Source organism: Oncorhynchus keta, chromosome 20 (genome assembly GCF_023373465.1).
Source record: "Oncorhynchus keta strain PuntledgeMale-10-30-2019 chromosome 20, Oket_V2, whole genome shotgun sequence".
Lineage (NCBI taxonomy): Eukaryota > Metazoa > Chordata > Actinopteri > Salmoniformes > Salmonidae > Oncorhynchus > Oncorhynchus keta.
This window is the reverse complement of record NC_068440.1, coordinates 44,895,854-44,908,906: the sequence shown is the minus strand read 5'-3', so window position 1 is coordinate 44,908,906 and position 13,053 is coordinate 44,895,854. Positions and strand designations below refer to the sequence as shown.

The 13,053-nt window shown below is 43.9% G+C and overlaps 1 protein-coding gene across 1 annotated transcript in view; it reads left to right on the top strand.

Moving 5' to 3' along the window:
- LOC118381542 (CUB and sushi domain-containing protein 2-like) overlaps positions 1-13,053 on the top strand; it is a 1,147,246-nt gene that overhangs the window by 916,813 nt on the left and 217,380 nt on the right. Inside the window, 2 exon segments of the mRNA XM_052473074.1 lie at positions 5,211-5,307; positions 11,304-11,408. Of these exon segments, the coding sequence (XP_052329034.1) occupies positions 5,211-5,307; positions 11,304-11,408 (202 nt within the window).

Here is a 13,053-nt window from a genome sequence, read left to right as displayed (position 1 = left end):
GGAGTTTTGTGTGTAGATTGATGTGATAAAAAATTTTTTTTAGAATAAAGTTGTAACGTAACACAATGTGGAAAAAGTCAAGGGGTCTGAATACTTTCCGAATGCACTGGACTGTATGTGATTTGCTGAAACAAAGTGACTGTTAGTGGAGGCCTGATTTCGCCCTATTATAAAATCGGCAGCCATTGAAATCAGTGGTAGGATGAAAAATAAACATTGTGGTACATTATAAAATCGGGGTTTCGCCTGCCATTTAAAATTGTTATCCTCAAAATATTTTAACAGTTTTAGAAACCATTTTGAGATGTTTTCAGCCAAATCTACCACCTTCTTCAACATATGTTCTGGGCCTGAATAGCAGAGCACTGGACTTTGGGCCCTTTTCATCCGGATGAATCTGAAGCCCCCAATCCCAAGATCTTTAACTGCAAAAAAGCTGTCAGACCAGGACCCAGGTTCTGCCATACCAAAAATGGAAAGGTTCCATCTTGAAACTTTATAAAAGAGCACATGTTAAAAAAATGAAAAATATTAAACATCAGGGCCATTGGTTGAGATACAGCTAAGCTCCACCTTTTCAACATATGTAATGAGCAAATGCCATCAAAGCACTGATTAATAAATTAGTATTAAATAAAAATTAGACACCCCAACCAGTTAAGTTCTGGTTAAAACTATTTGAATCAGTTGTAGAACCCATTGCCCTTCATGGTTGTGATGTCTGGGGTCACCAAGCAATAATTCATGAAATGGGACAAACACCAAATTGAGATTCCACGCAGAATTCTTCAAAAACATCCTCCGTGTCCAAAGTAAATCACCAAATATTGCAGAGCAGAATTAAACCGATACCCGCTAGGTATATAAAATTCATAAAAATCAGAAAAGAGCCGTTAAATTGTACAACCACCTAAAAGGAGGTGATTCCCAAACCTTCCATAACAAAGCCATCACCTTCAGAGAGATGAACCTGGAGAAGAGTCCCCTAAGCAAGCTGGTCCTCGGGCTCTGTTCACAAACACAAACACACCCCACAGAGCCCCAGAACAGCAACACAATTAGACCCAACTAAATCATGAGAAAACAAAAAGATAATTACTTGACACATTGGAATGAATTGACAAAAAAAACAGAGCAAACTATAATGCTATTTGGCCCTAAACAGAGAGTACACAGCGGCAGAATACCTGACCACTGTGACTGACCCAAAATTAAGGAAAGCTTTGACTATGTACAGACTCAGTGAGCATAGCCTTGTTATTGAGAAAGGCCGCCGTAGGCAGACATGGCTCTCAAGAGAAGACAGGCTATGTGCTCACTGCCCACAAAATGAGGTGGAAACTGAGCTGCACTTCCTAACCTCCTGCCCAATGTATGACCATATTAGAGAGACATATTTCCCTCAGATTACACAGATCCACAAAGAATTTTGAAAACAAATCCTAGTTTGATAAACTCCCATATCAACTGGGTGAAATTCCACAGTGTGCCATCAATTTATTATATTGACATACTATGACATTTGAAATGTCTTTATTCTTTTGTGTAATATTTACTGTTATCGTTCATTTCACTATTTGTTTGTCTGTTTCACTTGCTTTGGTAAACATGTTTCCCATGCCAATAAAACCTTTTGAAGAGAGAGAGAGAGAGAGAGGGAGGGAGAGAGAGAGAGAGAGAGAGAGAGAGAGAGAGAGAGAGAGAGAGAGAGAGAGAGAGAGAGAGAGAGAGAGAGAGAGAGAGAGAGAGAGAGAGAGAGAGAGAGAGAGAGAGAGAGAGAGAGAGAGAGAGAGAGGGAGAATGAGAGAGCGAGAGAACCAAAACCGCACCCTAATCCCTATATAGTACACTGCTACCCCTTAGGCCAAAATTAGTGCAGTATGTAGTGAATAGTGTGACATTTGGGATGTATGTGCAGTGTTGGGTAAAGCCTCTCTCATCCCCAGACTAGAGGGAGGGAATTATATTGTTCATGTTGTTATTAGTTTCTATTCCCTGTGTTTCAGTCTTGGCCATCGTCTCGTCTCTCCCCTAATCTAGGTGATTTTAATATCTTGTTGTTTCTGTACAGTCTTGGCCATTCGTCTCTCCTCTAGTTCTAGGTGATTTTAATATCTTGTTGTTTCTGTACAGTCTTGTCCCTATGTCTTGCATTTGATGATAAGCCAGCAGTTTAACAGCAGTACAGACGGTCTAATAGACATAGTGGTTTTGTGGGGGAAGAAGCTTTTATGCCCAGTGGTTGAGGAGAGAGATTTTAACATCTCCACAGTTAATTACATTAGGCACACTATCAAATCACATTGTATTTCTCACATATTCCGAATACAACAGGTGTAGGACATTACCGTGAAATGCTGACTAACCCTAGCCTTTAACCAACAGTGCAGTTCAAGAAATAGAGTTAAGAAAATATTTACTAAATAAATTAAAGTAAAAATAAATAAAAAAGTAACACAAGAAAATTACATGACAATAACGAGGTTATATATGTCCCGGTAGTTAGTTAAAGTCATTTGTACATTTGTTCATTTGACTTTCTCGAATTGGATCCTTTTGAATTTATACCAGAGGCAGACAAGGCAGAAAAGAGGACTTCTAGTCCAACTCAGGCACACCATCCATCGCTTCCGAGTATACTACTTGCTAATGTTCAGTCTCTGGACAATGAAGTAGACAAGCTCAGGACGAGGATCTCCTTCCAGAGAGACATCAGGGACTGTAAACTCTATTTCACGGAATCATGGCTCTCTACTGTCCTCAGTCAGTCAGTAAGGCAAAGGCAAGCTTTTTCAAGCAGAAATTTGCATCCTCTACCTCTAACTCCAAATAGTTCTGGGACACTGTAAAGTCCATGGAGATCAAGAGCACCTCCTCCCAGCTGCCCACTGCACTGAGGCTAGGTAACACGGTCACCACTGATAAATCCATGATATTCGAAAACTTCAACAAGCATTTCTCAACGGCTGTCCATGACTTCCTCCTGGCTACTCCAACCTCGGCCAACAGCTCCCCCCCCGTGCTACTCGCCCAAGCCTCCCCAGCTTCTCCTTTACCAAAATCCAGATAGCAGATGTTCTGAAAGAGCTGCAAAACCTGAACCCGTACAAATCAGCTGATCTTGACAATCTGGACCCTCTATTTCTGAAACTATCCGCCGCCATTGTCGCAACCCCTATTACCAGCCTGTTCAACCTCTCTTTCATATCGTCTGAGATCTCCAAGGATTGGAAAGCTGCCACAGTCATCCCCCTCTTCAAAGGGGGAGACACCCTGGACCCAAACTGTTACAGACATATATCCATCCTGCCCTGCCTATCTAAGGTCTTCGAAAGCCAAGTCAACAAACAGGTCACTGACCATCTCGAATCCCACCGTACCTTCTCCGCTGTGCAATATGGTTTCCGAGCCGGTCACGGGTGCACCTCAGCCACACTCAAGGTACTAAACTATATCATATAACCGCCATCGATGAAAGACAATACTGTGCAGCCGTCTTCATCGACCTGTCCAAAGCTTTCGACTCTCTCAATCACCATATTCTTATCGGCAGACTCAGTAGCCTCGGTTTTTCTAATGACTGCCTCGCCTGGTTCACCAACTAATTTGCAGACAGAGTTCAGTGTGTCAAATCGGAGGGCATGTTGTCCGGTCCTCTGGCAGTCTCTATGGGGATGCCACAGGGTTCAATTCAAGACTCTTTTCTCTGTATATATCAATGATGTTGCTCTTGCTGCGGGCGATTCCCTGATCCACCTCTACGCAGACGACACCATTCTGTATACTTCTGGCCCTTCCTTGGACACTGTGCTATCTAACCTAAAAAAAAACGAACTTCAATGCCATACAACACTCCTTCCGTGGCCTCCAGCTGCTCTTAAACGCTAGTAAAACCAAATGCATGTTTTTCAACCATCACCACCCTGGATGGTTCCGACCTAGAATATGTGGACATCTATAAGTACCCAGGTTTCTGGCTAGACTGTAAACTCTCCTTCCAGACTCATATCAAACATCTCCAATCTAAAATCAAATCTAGAGTCGGCTTTCTATTCCGCAACAACGCCTCCTTCGCTCATGCCGCCAAACTTACCCTAGTAAAACTGACTATCCTACCTATCCTCGACTTTGGCGATGTCATCTACAAAATAGCTTCCAACACTCTACTCAGCAAACTGGATGCAGTTAATCACAGTGCCATCTGTTTTGTTACCAAAGCACCTTATACCACCCACCACTGCGACCTGTATGCTCTAGTCGGCTGGCCCTCGCTACATATTCGTCGCCAGACCTACTGGCTCCAGGTCATCTACAAGTCCATGCTAGGTAAAGCTCCACCTTATCTCAGTTCACTGGTCACGATGGCAACACCCATCCGTAGCACGTGCTCCAGCAGGTGTATCTCACTGATCATCCCTAAAGTCAACACCCCATTTGGCCGCCTTTCCTTCCAGTTCTCTGCGTCCTGTGACTGGAACGAATTGCAAAAATCGCTGAAGTTGGAGACTTTTATCTCCCTCACCAACTTCAAACATCTGCTATCTGAGCAGCTAACCGATCGCTGCAGCTGTACATAGTCCATCGGTAAATAGCCCACCCATTTTCACATACCTCATCCCCATACTGTTTTTATTTATTTACTTTTCTGCTCTTTTGCACACCAGTATCTCTACCTGCACATGACCATCTGATCTTAATCTGCTAAATTGTAATTATTTGCCTACCTCCTCATGCCTTTTGCACACAATGTATATAGACTCTTTTTTTTCTACTGTGTTATTGACTTGTTAATTGTTTATTCCATGTGTAACTCTGTTTTGTCTGTTCACAATTGCACAACTGTTCACAATCGCAATTGTTTCCTGTTGCATTTATATTTCTGTTCTGTGTATAATTTCGAATCTCAAGTGCGAGTATAGAGCCAAAACAACACCATTTTTGGGATGGAATAAAACTTAGACACGTTGGGACCTTTGTGTCCCTTGATATTCCCTCTCTCTGAACCTCTGCTTTTTGCTCTGCTCTTGTTAAGGTTTAGGAGAAAGAGAAGAGGAGACGAGAGGAGAGGAGAGATGACAGTAAAGAGGAGGATGGGGGAGAGAGACTTCTCTCCTCCTCTCCTCTCCTCTCTCATATCCCCTCTTTCTCTCTCCTCTCCTTTCTTCTCTTCTCCTGTCCTCATATCTCCTCTTTCTCTCTCCTCTCCTCAGATCCAGGTGATCAGTTTTGTGACTGAACAGAACTGGGATTCTCTAGAGGTGTTTGATGGAGGAGACAACAGCGACACCATGCTGGGGAGCTTCTCAGGTGAGTCCTTCTCTATTTCTGTCTCTTTCTCATTTTCTCTTTCTTTCTGTCTTCTCTCTCTCTCTCTCTCTCTTTCTATGTGTGTTGCTGTTTAACTTAGGATGGTTAAAGTATTTTTTTCCAATCCACCAAATATATCCATAACATGAGTTGCTCAACACTACCACCACAGCCTGTCCGTTACCAGTGAGTAACCCACCTGTTACTCTGCTGCTCAAAAGATGAAACAGAGAGAAGCAGCAAGTCACTATTGATCTGCGTTACAGACGGTTGAGTGTATCAATACTCACTCGAGCTCAAAGAGAGGAGAAGCAGGTAGATTAGAATGCGTACTGTTGAAAAGGTTTATTTTAGAGATCAAGTGACTCATTAGTTTATCCTGTGTAATGTTTAACCTTGTCATATAACGAACGATACTACAGAGCTCTTCCTTTTGTTTCTCCTTTTTGGAACCGGGTTTAAATTGTTTCGTATGCCGTGGTGAAACACACAGGAATCACAAAGATGGTGACATTCACCATGGTGTTAAGCCAATCAGAGTGATTCAGAGCAGGCCATGTGACCAGGGTGGAGTAGAACCAGGAAGTATGAACCGAAGCCAAGGATTCCATCAGTCCTCTGGCTTCAGTGATCATTTCACTGTAAAGTCTAGAGCTGTTATATTAGATGTGACAAATATCATGTTTTATTTGACTTTTTATTTAACCAGGCAAGTCAGTTAAGAACACATTCTTATTTTCAATGACGGCCTACCGGGGAACAGTGGGTTAACTGGTCTAGGAACAGTGGGTTAACTGGTCTAGGAACAGTGGGTTAACTGGTCTAGGAACAGTGGGTTAACTGGTCTAGGAACAGTGGGTTAACTGCCTGTTCAGGGGCAGAACGACAGATCTCTAACCACTAGGCTACCTGCTCTAACCACTAGACTATCTGCTCTAACCACTAGGCTACCTGCTCTAACCACTAGACTACCTGCCTCTAACCACTAGACTACCTGCTCTAACCACTAGGCTACCTGCTCTAACCAGTAGACTACCTGCCTCTAACCACTAGACTACCTGCTCTAACCACTAGACTATCTGCTCTAACCACTAGACTACCTGCTCTAACCACTAGACTACCTGCCTCTAACCACTAGACTACCTGCTCTAACCACTAGACTACCTGCTCTAACCACTAGACTACCTGCTCTAACCACTAGACTACCTGCTCTAACCACTAGGCTACCTGCCTCTAACCACTAGACTACCTGCCTCTAACCACTAGACTACCTGCCTCTAACCACTAGACTACCTGCCTCTAACCACTAGACTACCTGCTCTAACCACTAGGCTACCTGCTCTAACCACTAGGCTACCTGCCTCTAACCACTAGACTACCTGCCTCCTCTAACCACTAGGCTACCTGCTCTAACCACGAGGCTACCTGCCTCTAACCACTAGACTACCTGCTCTAACCACGAGGCTACCTGCCTCTAACCACTAGACTACCTGCCTCCTCTAACCACTAGGCTACCTGCCTCTAACCACTAGGCTACCTGCCTCTAACCACTAGGCTACCTGCCTCTAACCACTAGACTACCTGCTCTAACCACTAGACTACCTGCCTCTAACCACTAGACTACCTGCCTCTAACCACTAGACTACCTGCCTCTAACTACTAGGCTACCTGCCTCTAGCCACTAGGCTACCTGCCTCTAACCACTAGGCTACCTGCGTCTAACCACTAGGCTACCTGCCTCTAACCACTAGACTACCTGCCTCTAATCACTAGACTACCAGCCTCTAACCACTAGTCTACATGCTCTAACCACTAGACTACCTGCTCTAACCACGAGGCTACCTGCCTCTAACCACTAGACTACCTGCCTCCTCTAACCACTAGGCTACCTGCCTCTAACCACTAGGCTACCTGCCTCTAACCACTAGACTACCTGCCTCTAACCACTAGACTACCTGCCTCTAACCACTAGGCTACCTGCTCTAACCAATAGGCTACCTGCTCTAACCACTAGACTATCTGCTCCAACCACTAGGCTACCTGCTCTAACCACTAGACTACCTGCTCTAACCACTAGGCTACCTGCTCTAACCATTAGACTACCTGCTCTAACCACTAGACTACCTGCTCCAACCACGAGGCTATCTGCTCTAACCAATAGGCTACCTGCCTCTAACCACTAGGCTACCTGCTCTAACCACTAGGCTACCTGCTCTAACAACTAGACTACCTGCTCTAACAACTAGACTACCTGCTCTAACCACTAGACAACCTGCTCTAACCACTAGACTACCTGCTCTAACCACTAGACTACCTGCTCTAACCACTAGACTACCTGCTCTAACCACTAGACTACCTGCTCTAACCACTAGACTACCTGCTCTAACCACTAGGCTACCTGCTCTAACCACTAGAATACCTGCTTTGACCACTAGACTACCTGCCTCTAACCACTAGGCTACCTGCGCTAACCACTAGACAACCTGCTCTAACCACTAGACTACCTGCTCTAACCACTAGACTACCTGCTCTAACCTCTAGGCTACCTGCTCTAACCACTAGGCTACCTGCCTCTAACCACTAGGCTACCTGCTCTAACCACTAGGCTACCTGCTCTAACCACTGGGGCTACCTGCCTCTAACCACTAGACTACCTGTTCCAGTTTCAACTAGGACCTGAGCCCTAGGACCGTGCCCCAGGACTACCTGACATGATGACTCCTTGCTGTCCCCGGTCCACCTGACTGTGCTGCTGCTCCAGTTTCAACTGTTCTGCCTTGTTATTATTCCTGGTCATTTATGAACATTTGAACATCTTGGCCATGTTCTGTTATAATCTCTACCCGGCACAGCCAGAAGAGGACTGGCCACCCCACATAGCCTGGTTCATCTCTAGGTTTCTTCCTAGGTTTTGGCCTTTCTGGGGAGTTTTTCCTAGCCACCATGCTTCTACACCTGCATTGCTTGCTGTTTGGGGTTTTAGGCTGGGTTTCTGTACAGCACTTTGCGATATCAGCTGATGTACAAGGGCTATATAAATACATGTGATTTGATTTGATTTGATACCTGCTCTAACCAGTAGGCTACCTGCTCTAACCACTAGACTACCTGCTCTAACCACTAGGCTACCTGATCTAACCACTAGGTTACCTGCGTCTAACATCTAGACTACCTGCTCTAACCACTAGACTACCTGCCTCTAACCACTAGACTACCTGTCTCTAACCACTAGACTTCCTGCTCTAGCCACTGACTACCTGCCTCTAACCACTAGACTACCTGCTCTAGCCACTAGACTACCTGCTCTAACCACTAGACTACCTGCTCTAACCACTAGGCTACCTGCCTCTAGCCACTAGACTACCTTCTCTAACCACTAGGCTACCTGCCTCTAACCACTCGGCTACCTGCTCTAACCACTAGGCTACCTGCCTCTTACCACTAGACTACCTGCTCTAACCACTAGGCTACCTGCCTCTAACCACTAGACTACCTGCTCTAACCACTAGGCTACCTGCTCTAACCACTACACTACCTGCTCTTACCACTAGACTACCTGACTCTAACCACTAAGCTACCTGCTCTAACCACTAGGCTATCTGCTCTAACCACTAGGCTACCTGCCTCTAACTACTAGGCTACCTGCCTCTAGCCACTAGGCTACCTGCCTCTAACCACTAGGCTACCTGCGTCTAACCACTAGGCTACCTGCCTCTAACCACTAGACTACCTGCCTCTAATCACTAGACTACCAGCCTCTAACCACTAGTCTACATGCTCTAACCACTAGACTACCTGCTCTAACCACGAGGCTACCTGCCTCTAACCACTAGACTACCTGCCTCCTCTAACCACTAGGCTACCTGCCTCTAACCACTAGGCTACCTGCCTCTAACCACTAGACTACCTGCCTCTAACCACTAGACTACCTGCCTCTAACCACTAGGCTACCTGCTCTAACCAATAGGCTACCTGCTCTAACCACTAGACTATCTGCTCCAACCACTAGGCTACCTGCTCTAACCACTAGACTACCTGCTCTAACCACTAGGCTACCTGCTCTAACCATTAGACTACCTGCTCTAACCACTAGACTACCTGCTCCAACCACGAGGCTATCTGCTCTAACCAATAGGCTACCTGCCTCTAACCACTAGGCTACCTGCTCTAACCACTAGGCTACCTGCTCTAACAACTAGACTACCTGCTCTAACAACTAGACTACCTGCTCTAACCACTAGACAACCTGCTCTAACCACTAGACAACCTGCTCTAACCACTAGACTACCTGCTCTAACCACTAGACTACCTGCTCTAACCACTAGACTACCTGCTCTAACCACTAGACTACCTGCTCTAACCACTAGGCTACCTGCTCTAACCACTAGAATACCTGCTTTGACCACTAGACTACCTGCCTCTAACCACTAGGCTACCTGCGCTAACCACTAGACAACCTGCTCTAACCACTAGACTACCTGCTCTAACCACTAGACTACCTGCTCTAACCTCTAGGCTACCTGCTCTAACCACTAGGCTACCTGCCTCTAACCACTAGGCTACCTGCTCTAACCACTAGGCTACCTGCTCTAACCACTGGGGCTACCTGCCTCTAACCACTAGACTACCTGTTCCAGTTTCAACTAGGACCTGAGCCCTAGGACCGTGCCCCAGGACTACCTGACATGATGACTCCTTGCTGTCCCCGGTCCACCTGACTGTGCTGCTGCTCCAGTTTCAACTGTTCTGCCTTGTTATTATTCGACCATGCTGGTCATTTATGAACATTTGAACATCTTGGCCATGTTCTGTTATAATCTCTACCCGGCACAGCCAGAAGAGGACTGGCCACCCCACATAGCCTGGTTCATCTCTAGGTTTCTTCCTAGGTTTTGGCCTTTCTGGGGAGTTTTTCCTAGCCACCATGCTTCTACACCTGCATTGCTTGCTGTTTGGGGTTTTAGGCTGGGTTTCTGTACAGCACTTTGCGATATCAGCTGATGTACGAAGGGCTATATAAATACATGTGATTTGATTTGATTTGATACCTGCTCTAACCAGTAGGCTACCTGCTCTAACCACTAGACTACCTGCTCTAACCACTAGGCTACCTGATCTAACCACTAGGTTACCTGCGTCTAACATCTAGACTACCTGCTCTAACCACTAGACTACCTGCCTCTAACCACTAGACTACCTGTCTCTAACCACTAGACTTCCTGCTCTAGCCACTAGACTACCTGCCTCTAACCACTAGACTACCTGCTCTAGCCACTAGACTACCTGCTCTAACCACTAGACTACCTGCTCTAACCACTAGGCTACCTGCCTCTAGCCACTAGACTACCTTCTCTAACCACTAGGCTACCTGCCTCTAACCACTAGGCTACCTGCTCTAACCACTAGGCTACCTGCCTCTTACCACTAGACTACCTGCTCTAACCACTAGGCTACCTGCCTCTTACCACTAGACTACCTGCTCTAACCACTAGGCTACCTGCTCTAACCACTACACTACCTGCTCTTACCACTAGACTACCTGACTCTAACCACTAAGCTACCTGCTCTAACCACTAGGCTATCTGCTCTAACCACTAGGCTACCTGAATTTAACCACTAGGCTACCTGCATCTAACCGCTAGGCTACCTGCTTTTACCACTAAACTACCTGCTCTAACCACTAGGCTACCTGCTCTAACCACTAGACTACCTGCTTTTACCACTAGGCTACCTGCTCTAACCACTAGACTACCTGCTCTAACCACGAGACTACCTGCTTTTACCACTAGACTACCTGCTCTAAGCACTAGGCTACCTGCTCTAACCACTAGACTACCTGCTCTAACCACTAGACTACCTGCTTTTACCACTAGACTACCTGCTCTAACCACTAGGCTCCTTTAGGACTACCTGCTGCCCCTCACCACTGTAAGATAAATAAGTCTCGATGAAGAGTTGAATGTGTTGATGAAGAGTACTATTGGTCTCCCCTGCAGGAACGACGGTCCCTGCTCTCCTGAACAGCACGTCCAACCAGCTCTACCTACACTTCTACTCTGACATCAGCGTGTCTGCTGCCGGCTTCAGGCTGGAATACAAGAGTAAACATACATGTTGATTTATACTATAGTATCATAATATATTTAACTGGGACACATCACATTGATGTCCTTCTGTAGCTCAGTTGGTAGAGCGTGGCGCTTGTAACGCCAGGGTAGTGGGTTCGATTCCCGGGACCACCCATACGTAGAATGTATGCACACATGACTGTAAGTCGCTTTGGATAAAAGCGTCTGCTAAATGGCATATATTATTGATATTATAGTATATTTAACTGGGACACATCCCATTGATATTATAATATATTTAACTGGGACACATCCCATTGATATTATAATATATTTAACTGGGACTCATCCCATTGATATTATAACATATTTAACTGGGTCACATCCCATTGATATTATAATATATTTAACTGGGTCACATCCCATTGATATTATAATATATTTAACTGGGTCACATCCCATTGATATTATAATATATTTAACTGGGACACATCCCATTGATATTATAATATATTTAACTGGGACTCATCCCATTGATATTATAACATATTTAACTGGGTCACATCCCATTGATATTATAATATATTTAACTGGGTCACATCCCATTGATATTATAATATATTTAACTGGGTCACATCCCATTGATATTATAATATATTTAACTGGGACTCATCCCATTGATATTATAATATATTTAACTGGGACTCATCCCATTGATATTATAATATATTTAACTGGGACTCATCCCATTGATATTATAATATATTTAACTGGGACTCATCCCATTGATATTATAATATATTTAACTGGGACACATCCCATTGATATTATAATATATTTAACTGGGACTCATCCCATTGATATTATAACATATTTAACTGGGTCACATCCCATTGATATTATAATATATTTAACTGGGTCACATCCCATTGATATTATAATATATTTAACTGGGTCACATCCCATTGATATTATAATATATTTAACTGGGCCACATCCCATTGATATTATAATATATTTAACTGGGACACATCCCATTGATATTATAATATATTTAACTGGGACACATCCCATTGATATTATAATATATTTAACTGGGACATATCCCATTGATATTATAATATATTTAACTGGGACACATCCCATTGATATTATAATATATTTAACTGGGTCACATCCCATTGTGGTCCTTCTGTGGCCCATTGATATTATAATATATTTAACACATGACTGGTCACATAAAAGCCATTGATATTATAATATATTTTAACTGGGTCACATCCCATTGATATTATAATATATTTAACTGGATATTATAGTCACATCCCATTGATATTATAATATATTTAACTGGGACTCATCCCATTGATATTATAATATATTTAACTGGGACTCATCCCATTGATATTATAACATATTTAACTGGGTCACATCCCATTGATATTATAATATATTTAACTGGGTCACATCCCATTGATATTATAATATATTTAACTGGGTCACATCCCATTGATATTATAATATATTTAACTGGGACTCATCCCATTGATATTATAACATATTTAACTGGGTCACATCCCATTGATATTATAATATATTTAACTGGGTCACATCCCATTGATATTATAATATATTTAACTGGGTCACATCCCATTGATATTATAATATATTTAACTGG